Raw genomic sequence first — 13,107 nt, 5'->3', positions numbered from 1 at the left:
CAGTTTTCCTTCCTCAGCATATAACCGTATAACCTGTTTACAAGTCAGCAAACGGGGCCAGTGGGGACCAGGCCAGGCACCAAGCGCTCCTGTCCTCCCAGCACTGAGCCTGAGGAAATCAGATCCTCAGCAACACATACTCTGACCTGTGGGGTGGAATGACCGGCTGGCCTCCTTCCTTCCCTGGAAGCTTCTCGTCAGGTGAAATTACCCCAGCTCCACTGCCTGGGCCACTGTTCTGAACAAAGACAGTGCTTTGTGCTGGCCACAGCCTCTGGTTTCTGTGTGGCCTCTGACCCCCATGTGTGACCCTCTAACCAAGGGGCAGAGGCAGGGTGTCTGTCAGCCCAGCAGCTCAGCAGGCGGGAGGCGGGATCTTAAAGAGGAGGAGGGCGGAGATTGACAGGTGATCGTGACTGAGGTTTGTGGTTAGAAGAGGGGAGACAGCACAGTTTCTGAGTCTCTGACTTTGGCAAAAGCTGGTGGAGAGCTGGTATTGGCATCCTCTCTGCCCCACTGAGGAGGCAGTCAGGGTGGTGTGTAGCATCTCAGGCTGCAGAGATGGCTCAGCGGTTAGAGCACCAACTGCTCTCCTAGAGGTCCCGAGTTCAAATCTCAGCAACCACGTGGTGGCTCACAACCGTCTGTAATGGGACCTGATACCCTCTTCTGGTGTCTGAAGACAGCTACAGTGTACTTATATATAATAAATCAATCAATCTTTTTTTTTTTTTTTTTTTTGGTTCTTTTTTTCGGAGCTGGGGACCGAACCCAGGGCCTTGCGCTTCCTAGGCAAGCGCTCTACCACTGAGCTAAATCCCCAGCCCCAAATCAATCAATCTTTAAAAAAATAAAAAAGAACCTACTCTGGGCAGAGCATGGTGGCATACATTAGGCAGAGGCAGTTCCGAGGCCAAAGCCTGGCTGTTGTACAAATAGCAAGTTCCGGGTTAGGCAGGGCTACATAGTGAGACCCTGCCCGAAAAGGAAAAAAAAAAGCCAAATCGAATGTGCTCATGAACCTTACCCTACCATTCCAGGCTAAATTCCTGGAACTAAGTCTGTTCAGCCCAGGGACCCTCTAGTCTTATCTCCCCTACCTTGGAACACAAGAGCGCCCCCTTCCTAGACACCCATTAGGGAGTTGTCACCCTGCCACCTTCTAGAATAAAGGGTACAGATCAGGAGGGGCCGGTAGGTATCTTAGGTGGAAGTAGGAAGTAGTGGCTTGGGGACTCCCCTACCCGGGGCTGCAGTCACTACAGATCTCTCCATGTGTGTAACCTCAGCAAACTGAGACAAAGTCAGCTGACATCCCCAGCCCAGCTGCTAGGCCCTGGGCAAGGGGAAGCTAGGCCAGTGGAGGGGAGGTCCCTCTGGAAGGTTAACTTAAAAAAAAAAAAAAAAAAAAAAAAGAAAGCGGGTTGGGGATTTAGCTCAGTGGTAGAGCACTTGCCTAGGCAAGCTCAAGGCCCTGGGGTTCGGTCCCCAGCTCCGAAAAAAAGAAAAAAAAAAAGAAAAGAAAAGAAAAGAAAAGAAAGCAGCTGGAGAGATGGCTCAGCGGTCAAGAGCACTGACTGCTCCTCCAGAGGTCCTGAGTTCAAATCCCAGCAACCCCATGGTGGCTCACAACCATCTGTAATGGGATCTGATACCCTCTTCTGGTGTGTCTGAAGATAGCTACGGTGTACTCACATATAATAAATAAATCTTTAATAAAAGAAAAAAGTAAAACAAAACCTAAGCAAAAGGCGTGGTCCCTAAACCCTGGACAAGAACACGCCTTACTGTCATTGATCAGGGTCTAAGCCTGCACAGTTCCCAGGATCGGTTGAAGATTGACTCAAGCCCCATGAAGAGAAAGTGTACCCTCCAAAGCTGTCAAAACTAAGCAAGGGGCCAGGAAAGAAGGGCCCTCTAGGGTCCATCCCTACCTCCTCATGAACATAGCCATTAACACTCAGCTAAAAGTTCTGTTTCTCTGAGTGACTTCCCTCATAGAAGCTGGCTCTCCAAGGCTATCACTGTGGCCTGCCCCTTGTGTATGTGCCTCTTCTTATCTGTGGTGGCACCCATTCTGTCCTCAGACCTCTCCTATTCTATCCCTTGGCTGTTCACCTTCTGGAATCCCTTGTCACAAGGCCATGCCCTCAGCATGGATGTGGTCATCTGCCACTGTCACCGTGATGACTGTTGCAGAGCCCTCTTTAGGAAAAACCTACAGGGAAGCTGTCATCACAGAAATGATCAGTCGGGGCTGGAGAGATGGCTTAGTGGTTAAGAGCACCGACTGCTCTTCCAGAGGTCCTGAGTTCAATTCCCAGCAACCACATGGTGGCTCACAACCATCTGTAATGGGATCTGATGCCCTCTTCTGGTGTGTCTGAAGACAGCTACAGTGTACACATATATAATCAATCAAGCAATAGATTTATTCATTTATTATATATAAGTACACTGTAGCTGTCTTCAGATACTCCAGAAAAGGGAATCGGATCTCTTTACAGATGGTTGTGAGCCACCATGTGGTTGCTGGGAATTGAACTCAGGACCTCTGGAAAAGTAGTTGGGTGCTCTTAACCGCTGAGCCATCTCTCCAGCCCTCAATCAATCAATCTTAAAAAAAAAAAAAAAAAAAAAAAAAAAAAAGGCCCCTGAAACATCCCTGGCTTGTCTCATGGCCCTGACCTCCATAGTGACTCCTTTTCTCCCTTTGCAACAGGGACTCAACCTTCGCAGCTTCAGAGTGTGTCCTGTGCACTGTTGGGAGAAGGACTCCCGATCTCTGCCACTATGTGCCCATTCACTTAACAGACATTTGTGTCAGTGGGTGCCAGATACTACCCCAGTCCTCCAACAACATTTTAAGTCTCATTCTGGTTCTCGGAAACATAAACCCATAGCCACTCCCCTTCCCAAAGCACCCCCACCCTACTCCCCTCCACCCCCGTCCATCTTTTAGGACTTCGCTTCTTCCCCCGTTGGTGTCCCCCTCAGTCCTGAGGCGTGATGATTCATGGAAAGTTCTCACAGTATTGGGGAGGGGGGAGGAGGCACTAAAGCATTAGGGGTCTCCTATGGCACAATGTGGCTAAAAAAAAAACAAAACAAAAACAAAAATCTCAAGCCAGCAACCTACCTAAGGAGAGCAAGCCGTCCAGCCCTGAGTCCCGGGACTGGAGAGGAGGACGCGGGCAAGCACGCTACCTTCTGTGGACGCGGCATCCACTGCTGAGCGCCCACTGGCGCGCTGGCTCCAAACCCTGCCGTGCTGGCTCCAAACCCTGCCGTGTCTGCCAGTCAACAACCCAGTTGCGTTTGCAGGGGGCCAACCATGCATCCTCCTTAGAGTGGATGCGCTGCGAGCCGTGGAGCAGGGCCCTCGGAGCACTGAGTCTGTGGGCGTGGAGACCAGGTGCACTGACCCGCAGCAGAGAAAGGTGCTGTGGGTCCTGGTCACTTCTTTGTGCAAGTCTCCCCCCAACCTCCACCTCTTTCATCCCACGTTCTGGTTCTGTCTGACACCAAACCTGTCTGTCAGTTTTAACCCTGAATCTACTGTAAAGCTCAGAGTTGTGGTTCCAGGTTATCCCAGAGTAGGGACACTGAGGTAGAAGGGTTAGTTCCTGGGAAGCCTGGTCTACTAAGAGGACATCATTCCTCGCTTCCAAAAATCCTATGTCGCCATCTTATGACTAAACTTGGGAATTGCGCTCTGGTCTGGTTTCCACCCTGTGCTAGGGATTTAACATAGGTGGGTGCTACACAAGCAACAAAACTAATATTCTTCCCTCCCCTGTCCATCCTTTCCGTCTATCTGTCCGTCTGTATGTCTCTCTCATCTATCTGTCCATCTGTCTCTATCTGTCTATCTGTCTGTCTGCCAATCTGTCAGTCTGTCAGTTGACACAGTGTCTCACACCATGTAGTCCTGGCTAGACTGGAACTCCCCATGTAGACCAGGCTAGCCTCAGATTCACGGTGATGTCAGAATTAAAGGTGTGCCCCAGCACGCCCAGCTTACTTTACTTTTTATTTTGAGACAAGTTTACGTGAAATTTATCCAGGCTCCCTTTGAACTCAGTCAAGTCTTAAACCTACCAATCCTTCTGAGCAACTGAGTAGCTGGAGTGACAGACCAGTGCCACCAGGCACAGGCTGGCTTCTGCTCTTAACACCTAATTCTCCAATGTGCAACAAAGACAGACGTTTACGAAACATCTGGCCACATCGCCTCTCTGCTGAAATCCCCCTGGCCCTGGTGTCCCCACCACATTGTGCCCTCCCCACCGTTTCTCAGGTGTCACGGTCACACTCTGTCCTTGTCTCCCCCATTAGGCTTTCATTGGAAGAGCGGGGTCTCCAACACCTAATGCGTCGGAGCCAATAGTGTGGAATGAGCATCATGCTGGCTTAATTGTCCACTCGACACAATCTAGAATCAGAACGGAGTCTCAGTGGGTAATTATCTTGATTACATTAATTGATGTAGGGAGATCCTGCCGCTTGGGCTATTCGAGTCCCTGGGAAGGGGATTTGGAACTGTATAAGAATGGAAACATCTAGAGACATGGCTCAGAGGTGAACAGTACTTGCTGCTCAGGTGGGAACTCAGGCTCCAGCAGATGTGATATCCTCTTTCAGCCTTCATGGTCACCCGCATACCATACAGACAGACACACACACATATAAACCTGGAGGGGGTGAGGGGGCGTTCGAGAGAGAGAAAGGGCACCAGCACGCATACACTCACTGTCCTCAGCTGTGGTTGCAGGATGGACAGTTCTCTGAAGTTTCTGTTGCTGTGACTTCTCTGCCCTGATAAACTGTGACCTGGAATAACCTGAGATAGCCCCCTTTGCCGAGCATGGTGGCGCACACCTTTAATCCCAGCACTCAGGAGACAGGGGCAGGTGGATTTCTGAGTTCCAGGCCAGTCTGGTCTCTGGAGCGAGTTCCAGGACAGCCAGGGCTACACAGAGAGATCCCGTCTCAAGCAGAAACAAAAAGTGACAATGACAACGATAACAACATCAAAACAATAAATAAAAACAGTAAGTGCTTCTCCCCTCGGCTGCTTTTGACAGGGCATTCCTACCAGAGCATCAGGAAAGGAAACGAACGGGACAAGTCCTCCGAGTTCCTGCCTCCAGCCAGGATATTAGACCGGAGACACTGTGGGTTGAGGACACTCTGAACTGCCTGTTGTGGTGCCGTTCTCCACCTCAGACGGTTGCCCCTCTCCCTCCTTTTGGCCGGCCTTTCTCCAACCAATATAAGCCCAGGCTGGAGGCTGGAGAGAAGTCATGCCTTTCATGTCAGGCCTTGCAGCCAGCTGGTCCCTGAAGCCCCTGGGACCCCATGGTGTCACCCAAGCCTTATGTGCTGTTCTCTTAGCAGTGCTGGTCACGATGAACGTGGTTCTGGGTAAGTGGCTCCAGGGCAGTGGTTCTCCACCTTCATGATGCTTCAACCCTTTAATACAGTTCCTCATGGTGTGGTGACCCCAACCATAACATTATTTTTTTTTGCTACTTCATGACTATAATTTTGTTACTGTTATGAATTAATGTAAATATAGGATATGTGACCCTTGGGAAAGGGTCATCTGGCCTCCAGAGGGGTCGTGTCGCACAGGTTGAAAAGCACTGCTCCAAGGGTCAGAAGGGTTCCTCACAGGTCCGATACTTCTGTCCATAACGTACAGATTAAACCGCGGCAGGCACCATACCATGGGCCATGTGGGAATGTCCGGGGGCTGCGATGACTGATGGTCACCCCAAAGGAGAGCTCTCTTGGGTCAGCCTCATTGCTGTACCAACAACAGTGTTCTGGAGATACCGAAGGGACCTTCTCCAGTTCCAAGGGCAACACAGAATAGGGAGGACTGGGGTTGTGCCAGACTCTCATCAGCCAGAATCCACAAGGCAGAGTGACAGCGTGCTAACCTCAGCTGGTGGCCAAGCATTTGCGGTACACTAAGCCATCTGCTAGTCCTGGGCTCTTAGCATGTGGAGTGGACCAGGCGCCAGGGAAGAGGGGGCTTCAGACACAGGCAGCTCAGCTGGTGACTAAACAGGCGGGGCCTTTGATAGCTAAAATTCAACATGAGCCTGTCCAGGGACCAGACTACAGAGTAAGGCAGGTAGTCAGGGCTATGGGGGTCTCCTGTCTACAGGACACAGACTCTGACTTCTCACCTCTGAAGATCACATAGTAAAAAAAGCATGTTCCAGCTGGGCAGTGGTGGGGCGACGCCTTTAGCCCCAGTGTCCTGGAGGTAAAGGCAGGAGGATCTCTCAAGTTCAACGCCATCCTGGTCTATAGCGCGAGTTCCAGGACAGCCAGGGCTACATGAAGAAACTCTTGAAAAACTGAATTAAAAAAAAGAAAAAGAAGAAAAGAAAGCACGCTCACTGGTGGCAGTCCTAGTATTTGGGCAAGAAGGTAGAAAACCGGGCAAGGCTATGATACTGAGACCTAGAGTGTGTGTGTGTGATGCTTAAAAGAGAAGGCAGAGGGCTAGAGAGATGGCTCAGTGGCTAAGAACACTGGCTGCTGTCCCAGAGGTCCAGAGTTCAAATCCCACCAACTACATGCAGTTTCCAACCATCTATAAAGGGATCTGCTCTCTTCTGGCCTGTAGGTATACATGCAGAAAGATCATTCCTACAAAGACGGATGGACAAACAGACAGACACACAGAGAGAGAGAGAGAGACAGACAGACAGACAGACAGACAGACAGACAGAGACACTACATTTCTTCAATCCTAACACATGATTTCAATCCTAGCACTTGGATTGGATGAGATACCAAACAATTAAGTCATAGAGGAAAGACTATTCTGACAGGGCTGGATGGACAGCCTCAGCTTCTCCTGTAAACATAAATTAGGCTTATGGAATGCTGGATACACGTTATATATCCAAATATATGCCAAATGGATACATTTCTTTGGGGGTGTGACAGAATGGAGGTCTGGTTTTTTGTTGTTGTTCTGATAACTTTTTTGAGATCGATTTCACTCTATGTAGCTCTGGCTGTGGCCTGCTACTGTGTAAACCAGGCTAGTCTTGAACTCGGAGACCTGCCCAACCCTGCCCTTGAGTGTGGGCTTAAAGGGGAGCTCAGAGCAGTGAGTTGTAACGAGCTCGGTTATGGCGGATGGCTTTAGAGAGGCAGAGGTTTTATGGCTGCAGAGCAGGAACAGCTCGCTTGGAATGAAGCATGGGACTGGTCTTCATTCTAGGCGATAATCTTGACATCCCCTCCCAGTCACCTCCACTAAACCAGTACCTGCACTGCTACCGATGTCTCCTGGAGACAGAAGAGTTGGGCTGCCTTCTGGGGTCTGACACTTGCCTCACACCTCTGGGCAGCACCTGCGTCACCCTGCACATAAAGAACAGTAAGCGGACTCCCTCCCTCCCGCCTTGGGCCATCTTCCTGCCAGGCCTCTTGCCAGTGTCCTGTGCCACACACCAAGTCTTGTTCCCACTGCCCTTGGGCATTCCAGAACTTTCTGTCAGATCCACAGCAGTCTTTCCTCCTCAGCTCATAGCCGACTGCCTCCCACTTTCCTGCACTGTCCAGCCTTGAAGGGCCCTGGCCTGCCCTGAGTGGTCAGCATCCTCTGCTGGAACATACTCTTCTGCTCCTGGCCTTGCTGACACTTAAGGGCTCGTCCGGCAAGGATCCATCCTTTGTTATGGGATTATAGGGGACCCCTGTCTGCTTCCCTGGCTTTCACTAGCAGCCTCAGACTTCTTCCCAGCCCAGAATGGTTCACCCCCCCCCCAAAAAATTCTCCTCGTCAACTCATCTGTAGGCCTGCATTCAGAGGTCTCCATCACTCCTGCTTGGAGGACTGATGGATGGCACCTCCTCGTTCCCCTTCTTACCCAACCCGTCACCTTTACTAAATTAATAGATACTCAGTGTGGACCACGTGGAGGCCACATCGGAGCTGGTGCATCCTCTGAAGTGGGCATCACTGCCTCCATTTAACAGGGGGGCGGGGGGGGAAGTGCAGAGAGAGCCAGAGCTTTGCCCGAGTCTCACTGGTGGTGGCTGCAGAAACGATCCCCTTTTCCTTTTCTTTTAGGCCCACAATTACACCATGTAGCCCAGGCTAATCTTAAATTCCTGATCCTCTTGCTTCCTCTTCCCAAGAGTCATGATCTCAGGAATGCACTCAAGAACTGGGCAGGGGATGGTGCTCTTGATTAACGGCTGCCTTCATTGGCCATCTTCCCCTCCCCCCCCCCCCCCCCCCCCGGAGCTGGGGACCAAACCCATGGCCTTGCGCTTGCTAGGCAAGTGCTCTACCCTGAGCTAAATCCCCAACCCCCATTGGCCACCTTTCAATACACAGTCTCTGTCTTCTGCACTGGGTGGAATCCCGGCCAGAGCAAGTGGGGCTACTGCTTTGCCACTGTACTCTAAGCATTTTTTAAAAAATATTTCACTATGCAGCCCAGGCTGGCCTCAAACTTGATTCTCCTACTTCGAACTCTCAGTGTTAGGGTTTCATGTGTGTGAAACCCACAGGCCTGACTTGTTTACACTTTATTGGGTATTTTGAGATAGGCTCTCTGTAGCCCACGCTCCCTAGGTCTTCTGCAATCTCTTTCGCCGGTGCAGCTAGGACTCAAGCTCCGGACTTGTGCCTGCGTTCTACCACTGAGCTGCACGGCACCGTCCTACCCTGTTCTGCTGTAGAAAACCACACCCTGTCTGCAGCCTGCCTTGAGTACACCTCCATGTCTTTCTCCTCATGGTCCATGAGGGTCCGTCTCTCCCCACACAGTCACAACTTCAGATCCTTCTATCTCCCCACGAAAAGCTTCCGTGCCCAAGGCTCGCCGGCCATCCCATTTCTGTCCAATTCTCTGTGGCTTTCTGTCGGTTCAGGGAAGGGTGCCGGGGTTGGTGATGATATCTGTGTGGACTGAGGGTGCGTTTGGGGGCTCTGTGTCTGTGGCCCCTCCCTAGGCAGCGGTTTTAATGTCATGGTGAGCGACTGCCGCAACAAGGAGCAGATGGTGGATTGCTCCTATACTCGGGCTTCCCCTGTGTTCGGCTTTTGGATATTCTATCAGTGCTGCTTCCTGGACTTCTGCAACAACCCGAAGAACAGAAAGAACACTATGCACTAGGACAGCAGGAACCAGCCGCGTCCGTCCAGCCGCCCTCCAGATTTCCATCTGAGCCCATCCGGGGACGACTCCAAAACCCTCACAGTAGCCCTCCCTGACTCTCGTATCCTCGGCCCCACGCTGGCCTCCCCTCTCTGTCCCTACCCACAATGCTCTCCTACCTTCATTTTGTCCAGCCCCCTCTTTTGTCCAAAGTACCCAGGCGTTCCCCCAAAATAAAACAGTATGCAAAGTGGTTTTTTTTGTGTCTCCTCTGATGGAGGTGAAGCTACCCAATCATGGGGCTCCTCTACTGACCCAGCCCTGGACGTATACAATTGAAGAGGGACTGGAAGGCCTTATTTGGTGAAGGCTGGGCTGGTTAGGTATCCCGAGAGACACTGTTAGACCAGAGCTGCGTGGGGGGGAGAGGTCCAGAGGCTATATTGGCAGGATGTAGAGTATGAGCGATAAGGTAGGTTGGTCCAGGGAGGAGGGGTGCCTGAGGACACGAGGCTCATGAAAACCAAGGAACCTTCTCTCTGACTCCCGGGTTTAGTGTCCCTTCCTAAACCCGTCTCTTGGTGTGACTACATAAATCTGACCAGGGTAAATCTGGAGAGTGTGGGTTTACTGTATACCCCTCACTGACCTCCCACTCCAGGTTCTCCCTCCTCCGTTTCCCAAGTGTTAACATCACAGTGTGGTAGCATCACGAGCTGCTGGGAGTAGCGTCTGCCCACGCAGGCGTGCTCAGCAAGGGCACGAGAGCAGCACTGGCTGCCGGCAAAGGCTTCTGCTGACTGAATAGCTTCCTCTAGTGTGTTTGTGACAAGCTTTTGCTTTGCTGGGAAGGTTTAGGACAGGCTGCTACATATGCTAGCTCATGCATCCAATCTCAGTATTAAGAAGGCTGAGGCAGGATGGCCTTGAGATCAAGGCCAGCCTGGACTAGCCTAAGGCTGAATCGCAGAAAAGCCAAAACAAACCCAAAAGCTCTATGTTTGTGCCCCTAGGCACACATACCTGCACATGCATGATCTGGATCATGAGGTTTTCCTCCTCCAGCACAGGTGACCACTTCAAACTACAGGACTGACGTACCCAGGCAGCAGAGCAAAGGGGAGTGACCCTCTTCCTGCAGGGCAGGATCTAGCACTGGGCTGTGAGGGGTGAGCTTGACTGCAGTCACCTGGAAGTGCTCGTAACACCTGGATGACCTACGCGTCCTCCATTGAATAAGAGAGTTATGCAAATCACCCACGAGTGATTTCTCTGTGCTTGAAAATTTCCCATTTATTATTTGAGACAAATGTGTGGCTTTGGCTGGAATTCACTATGTAGACCAGGCTGGAATCAAACTCAGGAGATCCACCTGCCTTGCTTCCCAAGCGCGGGGATCAAAGGCGTGCACCGCCTCTGCTTGATTAAGAAGGTGCCAGGACCCTTGAAATGAACTCGCTCGCTCACTATACCCGGACACGGACTTGAGCTTCTTCTCAGGTGAAAACATGGCACCGAGAGTGGGCTTAACGATCCAGGCTTTGTTTTTTTTTTTTTTTTGGTTCTTTTTTTCGGAGCTAGGGACCGAACCCAGGGCCTTGCGCTTCCTAGGTAAGCGCTCTACCACTGAGCTAAATCCCCAGCCCCCAGGCTTTGTTTTTTAAAGATATATATATGTGTGTGTATGTGTGTGTGTGTGTATGTATATATGTATGTATATATATGTGTATATATGTATATATGTATATAATGTATATATGTGTGTATGTATATATATAATACACACACACACACACACACACACACATATATATATATATATATATATATATATATATATATATATATATATACACTGTACCTGAGTTCAGAAGAGGTCATCGGATCCCATTACAGATGGTTGTGAGCCATCTTGTGGTTGCTGGGATTTGAACTCAGGACCTCTGGAAGAGCAGTCAATGCTCTTAATCATTGAGCCATCTCTCCAGTCCAACGTTCCAGATTTTGAAGGTTACGGTTGAAGTGGGGCAACTGCCTTCATGCTTTGGTCTTTAGCTAAGCAGAGGGAGGGGAAGGATGTGGCTTTTAGGGTAATTTGAAAGGAAGCCTTAAAGACCAAATAGAGTGGGTAGGGTTTGGATATCCTGTCTGAATCCCACACTTAACTCTTTGACCTGGTTACACCTGCCCACAACTGAAACACACGCACACGCACACACCACCGAACATTATGACAGATTTTTGCCAAGTTCTGGTTTATTATAGAGGAAACATGGGAGCCGCCGCAACCCCTCACCAGGCAGGCAGGCAGTAAGGTGAAATGGGGTCGCTGCGCCAGATGTCCAGGCACCCTTTGACCTTCCTGCTGAAGCCTGGCACTGAGTCTTAGGTGTGGCATATGACCAGACTGAGGGTACCTGAAGACCGGGACACTCATAACGGGAACACTGTCAGGTCAGCCTGGGCAGAAGCCATCTTTAAATTCTTGAATAGGAGGGAGACAAACCAGCAGCCAGACCGGGGGCCACTACAGAAGCTGGCCATGGAGAGCAGAAGGAAGCCTAGGAGATTACAGGTATCAGGATTTGAGTGCTCGCAGATCTGGGCAGCTCAAAGGACGAGGCTCCCAGCCAGAGCAGAATCTGGGAAGGGGGATGGGACATGTCAGGGTCTAGCCTGGGGAAGAACCAGAAGTCCTGAACTGTTGAGGAACAAGTATATTTTGCGCAGGTCGGCAATGGACAAGCCCAGCCCCGGGGGCAGAATGAGAGAGTCCGGGCCCTCAGACACCTTATGAGTGTGGAAGTCAGGCTGAAGCAGAGGGAGGTGCAGGGCCTGGTAGAACTGTTTTATCTGAGACTCAGAGAGGGGCACACCCAGATGGCTTCCTGGGGGCCCATGCAGAGTGCTCTGGTGCTGGGCACTGGACCAGGAGTTGCAGTAATCATACTGGCAGCAATTAACCCTATACCAGTAGTCTGAGTAGTAGATGACGTGATTTTCTTGACACCGGAAGGAGTGGTGCTGTCCACAGCCCCGTACATGGAAGCGAACCTTAACATCTAGAGGAGAGGGGACAGTTATAATCCTGGTTAACAGCTTCCCGCGGCCCCTGAACCTAACTCTTCCCGCACTCACGCAGACCTCGTTTTATTTCATGGAGGGGGAAAAGAAAAAAAATAACCAGCTCACTTGTCTGCACACCCTCCCTCCACCCTTCAAAGATAACTCTCGTCCTTGAGTGGCCCAAACCACCCTTATGTTGAGGAGACCAAGCCACACCGCTCTACCGTCAGCCCTTTCCTGGGGCTTGGCTCACTCTGATAGATGGTGATCACCATGCATGGCGAGGAAGAGCTGATGGTGCACTTTTCTGACCCAGAAATGCAGCCTATCGAAGGGTCTTCTAAGAAGCACAAGTGGCAGGTACGGACGCTGGCGACCGGAGCTTGGCGCAGAGAACAAAGGAGACGGAACCAGGAGGTCTTTCAAGCACACCCAGGACCAGCTCTCCCCACTCTTTCCAGACCCTGGCCTTACTTACCCTTCCCCAAGGCAAAGCCCACCATGGTCAGCACATGGACAAGCACACAGGCCCTCATTATGGAATTTCAGGGGAGAGGAGCAACTCCCGTGGAGTAGCCCACAGCCCCACCTTCCTGGGATCACACTCCTTGATCTTCAGAGGCAGAATGGGTTAGACAGGCAGTCTGAGCAGAAACTGCTGTGGGTGCAGAGGTGCACTCCTGTCTGAGGCAGGGTCCTGACCAGAGGAGGAAGTTATCTATTGGCAGGAAGAATGGCCCGTCCTCACCCACACTGTCTGGTTTCCCATGTGGGCCACAGCCGAGTACCAGCTGGCTTTATCCGGTGTCTTCATCCCAGACACTGCCTTGAAAGGCCCATACCCCCACCTCAGGGACCACGGCTTAGTCTGTCTCTGGCACTGCCTGCTGTCCACCTA

At 51.1% G+C, this 13,107-nt stretch overlaps 2 protein-coding genes across 2 annotated transcripts; one reads left to right on the top strand and one right to left on the bottom strand.

Moving 5' to 3' along the window:
- The first annotated feature begins 5,301 nt into the window (after positions 1–5,301).
- On the top strand, positions 5,302–9,395 carry Ly6g5c (lymphocyte antigen 6 family member G5C). Its single transcript, NM_198739.3, is given in 3 exon segments — positions 5,302–5,427; positions 7,253–7,411; positions 8,998–9,395. Coding segments are annotated over 3 exon segments (444 nt in total). The 5' UTR covers positions 5,302–5,306; the 3' UTR covers positions 9,162–9,395.
- Positions 9,396–11,382: 1,987 nt separating this feature from the next.
- Positions 11,383–12,867, bottom strand: Ly6g5b (lymphocyte antigen 6 family member G5B). Its single transcript, NM_001001934.2, is given in 3 exon segments — positions 11,383–12,205; positions 12,463–12,591; positions 12,688–12,867. Coding segments are annotated over 3 exon segments (585 nt in total). The 5' UTR covers positions 12,746–12,867; the 3' UTR covers positions 11,383–11,807.
- Between the last annotated feature and the right edge of the window lie 240 nt (positions 12,868–13,107).

The sequence above is a fragment of the Rattus norvegicus genome, chromosome 20 (genome assembly GCF_021556685.1).
Source record: "Rattus norvegicus strain SHRSP/BbbUtx chromosome 20, alternate assembly SHRSP_T2T, whole genome shotgun sequence".
Lineage (NCBI taxonomy): Eukaryota > Metazoa > Chordata > Mammalia > Rodentia > Muridae > Rattus > Rattus norvegicus.
This window is presented reverse-complemented; position numbering and strand designations above follow the sequence as displayed.